The 5,714-nt window shown below is 45.7% G+C and overlaps 1 protein-coding gene across 1 annotated transcript; it reads left to right on the forward strand.

The window, feature by feature from the left end:
- The first annotated feature begins 560 nt into the window (after positions 1 to 560).
- LOC143770556 (uncharacterized) lies at positions 561 to 5,421 on the forward strand. The gene is made up of 6 exons (XM_077260261.1): positions 561 to 691; positions 781 to 855; positions 963 to 1,049; positions 1,149 to 1,365; positions 1,459 to 1,618; positions 1,730 to 5,421. Exons 1-6 carry the CDS (start codon positions 647 to 649, stop codon positions 2,727 to 2,729), a joined length of 1,584 nt encoding a protein of 527 aa, XP_077116376.1. The 5' UTR covers positions 561 to 646; the 3' UTR covers positions 2,730 to 5,421.
- The last annotated feature ends 293 nt before the right edge of the window (positions 5,422 to 5,714 follow it).

Below are 5,714 nucleotides of genomic sequence, written 5' to 3' on the forward strand. Positions count from 1 at the left end.
ACAGAACCACCAGGACACAGCCGCTGCCCACCAGGACACAGCCACTGCCCACCAGGACCACAGCTAAAGAGCTAGAAGTAAGTTTTGAAGACCCCAATCTGCTACTTCAATGTGTCGAGCAGATTGCAAGTGTGTCTTTAACTTACAGAACCACCAGGACACAGCCGCTGCCCACCAGGACACAGCCGCTGCCCACCAGGACACAGCCACTGCCCACCAGGACACAGCCACTGCCCACCAGGACACAGCCGCTGCCCACCAGGACCACAGCTAAAGAGCTAGAAGTAAGTTTTGAAGACCCCAATCTGCTACTTCAATGTGTCGAGCAGATTGCAAGTGTGTCTTTAACTTACAGAACCACCAGGACACAGCCGCTGCCCACCAGGACACAGCCGCTGCCCACCAGGACACAGCCACTGCCCACCAGGACACAGCCGCTGCCCACCAGGACCACAGCTAAAGAGCTAGAAGTAAGTTTTGAAGACCCCAATCTGCTACTTCAATGTGTCGAGCAGATTGCAAGTGTGTCTTTAACTTACAGAACCACCAGGACACAGCCGCTGCCCACCAGGACACAGCCACTGCCCACCAGGACACAGCCACTGCCCACCAGGACACAGCCGCTGCCCACCAGGACCACAAAACGATGTCCTCTTCTGACAGCCCTCCTCCACAGCAACAGCGTGTATCGGTAAGTTAACACAAAATTTTTTTTTTTTTTTAAATTTCTTTAAATTAAATTTTTATGGATAACTACATGCATACATTATGTTTCAACAGGAAGCTGAATCAGATGAGGAGCTGTCAGAAGGGGGCGAGACGGGTGGAGAGATGCAAGTGGAGGAGGAACCAAGTGTAAGTAGTGGTGAAACAGTTGCTTCGCACATCACACTGCACCATACACAAAACAGATTACTAAACACCTGCCTACCTTAACTGAGAATTTGTTTCCTTCATTTCAGGCTGCTGCTGCTGCTCCTGCTGCTGCCGCTGAAGGCTCTCCCAGACAGTCCCAGAGTCGGCGGACTCGTCGCCACGGTCGGCCATCAGTGAGTTTTTTTTTTTTTGGGGGAGGGGGATTCTATTGGTACTTTAGTATTTCAGTGTACTAATTTGTTTGTTTTCCTTTTTTTTTTTTTTTGACACAGGCTTCACAGCGTGCTCCCGCAGAAGAGGAGGATGATGATGATGATGACATTGATGTAGACTGTCTCATCGAGGAGGTTCGTGAGCGGGAGCCGCTGTGGAACATGGCTGACCGCAGGCATGCAGATACCGGTGTCACCCGTCGGCTCTGGGACGAAGTGTGTCGCACCCTGTTTCCAAGGCGGGAGAGCCTTCATCCTCAGCAGCAGAGCAAACTAGGTAAGTATTCACTTTCCAGTGATGTTTTGAGCTGACTGTAATGTATTGCATTTACCAATTTTTTGTTTTTTCTTTTGATTCTTGTCTTCACAGTTGGAAAGGTTAGGAAGCGGTGGCGGTCACTGAGGGATCGCTTTAAGAGGGAATTCAATGATGAGATGAAGGCCCCGAGTGGCTCTGCAGGAAGGAAGAGGAGCAGATATAAATATGGCCAGGCCCTCTCCTTCCTGAGGCGAACAATGCTGAGCAGAGTGTAAGTATTCTACAGCCCAATTATAACCATGTTAACCTGTCTACTTAGTTTGCTTTCAGTCAGGGCTTTTTCATTCCAATGTATTAATTTCTTTTGTTTTTTCTTTCACAGCACCTTCTCCAGCCACCGGGCGCCTGCATCTTCCTCTGCGCCCTCTGAAGCGATCCCTCCTGAGTCCGCCACTGAGGGCCACGTCGGTAGGCCCCACACCTCTGTCCCCTCCTCTGACCCCTCTGTCCTCTCCTCTGACCCCTCTGTCCCCTCCACTTCATCCGCCCCAAGCAGTGGAGCATTATTGCAGGCTTCATTGCTCGCATCTGATGCTGAACAGTTAGCGTTCCCTTTACCCCACCCCTCTGATCCTGCCACCTCGACACCACCATTAGGTTCGTGGCGGCAGCGCCAGAGGGGTCAGGAAAGGAGCTATGCTCCTGAGTTCTTACACCTGAATGCATCCTTCCAAGGCTCTTTCAAAATTTTGGGAGAGCAAGTGACTGCTGGTTTCAACATGGTGCAATCACGCATCAGTGAAACAAGCCAGGAAACCAGCAGTCGCTTGGATAGGCTGCATTCAGCTGTAAGTCCCGATCCGGCCAACCTTTTTTTCCAATCCATGCTCATGAGCATGGAGAAGCTTTCTTTTGAGCAACAGATGCGGGTAATGAATACCTGCCATAATGCTGCACTGCAGGCCATTAATGAATCGACCCACACACCTCACCACACCTCCACTCCAATTCCACACCATACCCCCCATTACCAAACCCAGCCCCAATACCCACACCAGCAGCATTACCAAACCCAGCTCCAATCCCCACACCAGCACCATTACCAAACCCCACGCCACTCCCACTACCCTACCCAGTCACAATACCCGACCCAGTCCCCACAACAATCCCGGCCCCTAGACCAAATTACTTCCCCAATGTTTTCCTTACTGAACTTTTCTCTTCCACCTACCCCAACACCACCCCCCTCTGGTCAGCCTCTTGGTTTAACCCCCACTTCCACTGCACCCCAAACAAGTAGGGTTTCCCCACCTATCGACGTGGTCCAACCTTCCGGCACATCCTCCTCTCATATCTCCACCCAACACTTTGAAAATTTGTAAAGTGTGTAAATAAGATTCTAAAAAATGTTCTAATTTTTCTATAAAAATGTTGGAAAATATATATATATTTTTTTGGCAAAACAAAAAAAAAAAAAAAAAAAAAGAGTTAAAATAAATTTCTGATTACAATTCTACTCTTTGTGTGTGTGTGGATTTATTAAGGTAATATAATAAAAAAAGGTTTAATAAAAACAAACACCAGACATGTAAAGGGTATAACATAATGGTTTTACTAGCAAGAAAACCACGCTTTTGGGCCTTTTTTTTGGGGGGGGGGGGCAGAAACACTTTTTTTACATAACCAAAACACATGGGAAACAGGTTACACATGGGAAACAGGTTACACAATCATGTCTTGCCACGGGATCCGCCCGACAGGTGAGACAAAATAATCGGCAAACTGGTCCCTCATCCTTGTAACTGAACTTGTAGAGCGAACCGAGCTGCTGCGGTAGTCCCACAAGGTGGTCTCCAACTCTTCATCATCCAAAGAAACGGGCTCCTTTGACAGGACAAAGTTGTGGAGCACCACACAGGCTTTAACTACCTCGTCTATAGTTGTTGTTTTCAGCTTGATAGCCGTCAGCAGAACTCGCCACTTCGCCGTCAATATGCCAAAGGAACACTCCACTACTCTTCGTGCTCTAGTAAGCCGGTAATTAAAGACCCGCTTGGTATGGTTTAAGTTCCGGCTACTGTACGGTTTCAGTAGGTGCAGCGACAGTTGAAAGGCTTCATCACCTACAAAGACATATTCCAGGGCTGGGTCATTTGTTCCTGGCAGTGGTCTGGCTGGCGGGAAATCGTAGCTCTCTCCATAAAGGCAACGACCCATCGGAGAGTTTTTAAACACTTGCGAATCATTGGACCGTCCATACGCTCCAATGTCCACGGCAAGGAACCTGCAGTTGGCGTCTGCAATAGCCATAAGGACGATGGAGAAATACTTCTTATAATTATAATACTCCGATCCTGTTCCTGCCGGTTTCGCAATCCTTATGTGTTTCCCGTCAACTGCACCCACACAATTAGGGAAATTGCAAATTTGCTGAAACTCTTCAGCACTTCGCAACCAGATTTCCGTGGATGGTTGGGGGATATACTCTGGTTGCAAAGTGGTCCAAACAGCCCGACATGTGTCCTTCACTATTCCAGAGATAGTTGAAATGCCCAGCCTGAACTGATAATGGAGCGAAGTCATAGATTCACCCGTAGCTAGGAAACTTTATAAAAAAAAAAAAAAAAAAAATGTTAAAAATTGTTTGTCTGTGCAATTTTTTATAATATGGCACTGTTAATTTTTTTTAAAATGACAGGAGACCCAATAAAACCAGCATGAATCCGGTGTAAAAAAACAGTGGAATGTCCGCCAAGAAAACCCAAATTACATGCTGCAGAAAATAGTGCGCAATATGTCAGCGCAGTATTGTCTGCAGCATGTAATATAACATTCAAAATGACCAATGACAGGAAAAAAGCAGTTGCATGTCATCAAACCCAAAAAACCCAAAAAAAAAAAAACTGCAGAAAATGCAACGCAATATTTCAGCGCAGTATTTTCTGCAGTCTGTTATCTAACATTCAATATGAGCAATGACATTTAAATAAAGCAGTTGAATGTCCGCCAAGAAAACACAAACTACATGCTGCAGAAAATAGTGCGCAATATGTCAGCGCAGTATTGTCTGCAGCATGTAATATAACATTCAAAATGACCAATGACAGGAAAAAAGCAGTTGCATGTCATCAAACCCAAAAAAACCAAAAAAAAAAAAAACTGCAGAAAATGCAACGCAATATTTCAGCACAGTATTTTCTGCAGTCTGTTAACATTCAATATCAGCAATGACATTTAAATAAAGCAGTTGAATGTCCGCCAAGAAAACCAAAACTACATGCTGCAGAAAATAGTGCGCAATATGCCAGCGCAGTATTTTCTGCAGCATGTAATATAACATTCAATATCAGCAATGAAATAAAAAAAAGAGGCTTACCGCAGGGTCACCATCAGCCGCTCCGCCGGTGTGATGGCAAGCCTCATCCTTGTATCCTGTCTTCGGATGACATCCTCCAGTTTTGCAAGCAAAAAATCAAAATGTTCAATCCTCATCCGCACGTAGTTGTGGAATTTGTGTGGATTGTGCCGCAACTCCAGGTACAGAGTGGACTGGACACCCCGGGTCATCCGTAGTTGATTAATCGGATGAATCCACATTCGTCTTCGTCTCCGTTGCTGCAGAAGCATCCTACGCCTTTCCGCTGCCGCCTCCTTCTCCCGCACTATGATATCCAGGCGATTTGTCTCAAAGATAACGTCGGTAACCAAACTAGCAATCCTCCCAAGAACACCTTCCATCGCTGCCACAAAACTAAAACCCACAAAGATGGGCTGTAAATACAGTACTATATAGTTTTTCAAATTTTCCAGTAGCCAATCAAATTTTGGGAGCCTCCCCTTTTAAAAACGGATCCGTCGGAAAAACGGATACAACGGATGGTAAAACGGATACAACGTATGCAACGCATCCAGTATTTTCGACGGAAACGTTTAGCGGATTTGCGACGGATCCGTCGAAATGCTGGATGCGTGGCATACGTTTGTCACCGTTTTTCACTTTTTTGACGCATCCGTTTTTTCGGCCAAAAAACGGATTTGCGACGTAATGCAGTTAACGCTAGTGTGAAACTAGCCTAACACTTCTCACAGCTCATGTTTTGTTACAATTGTATCCGATCATTTGTGAAATCAGCAGCTTGGACTCCAGACTGATACATTATAACAATCTAGCAGGAGAGAAGAGACATTTCTACTGCTGATGTGTTCCTATACATCGGATACAAATGTAACAAACCTTCAGCTGTAAGAAATATTAGAGCAAGACAAGATTTTCAGTCTCTGGATGTAAAAAGATATTTACCATCCACGGACATCTAAAATACCAAGGAAGTGAAATAAATAGGAAGTTGCAGAAAATGTCATTACTG

Source organism: Ranitomeya variabilis, chromosome 4, assembly GCF_051348905.1.
Source record: "Ranitomeya variabilis isolate aRanVar5 chromosome 4, aRanVar5.hap1, whole genome shotgun sequence".
Classification (NCBI taxonomy): Eukaryota; Metazoa; Chordata; class Amphibia; order Anura; family Dendrobatidae; genus Ranitomeya; species Ranitomeya variabilis.

Excerpts from the sequence above, each read along its gene's own strand:
- LOC143770556 (XM_077260261.1), top strand. The coding sequence starts at position 647 with ATGTCCTCTTCTGACAGCCCTCCTCCACAGCAACAGCGTGTATCG. Across the intron at positions 856-962 it reads AAGTGGAGGAGGAACCAAGT|GCTGCTGCTGCTGCTCCTGC; the intron begins GTAAGTAGTGGT and ends CCTTCATTTCAG. Across the intron at positions 1,050-1,148 it reads GTCGCCACGGTCGGCCATCA|GCTTCACAGCGTGCTCCCGC; the intron begins GTGAGTTTTTTT and ends TTTTTGACACAG.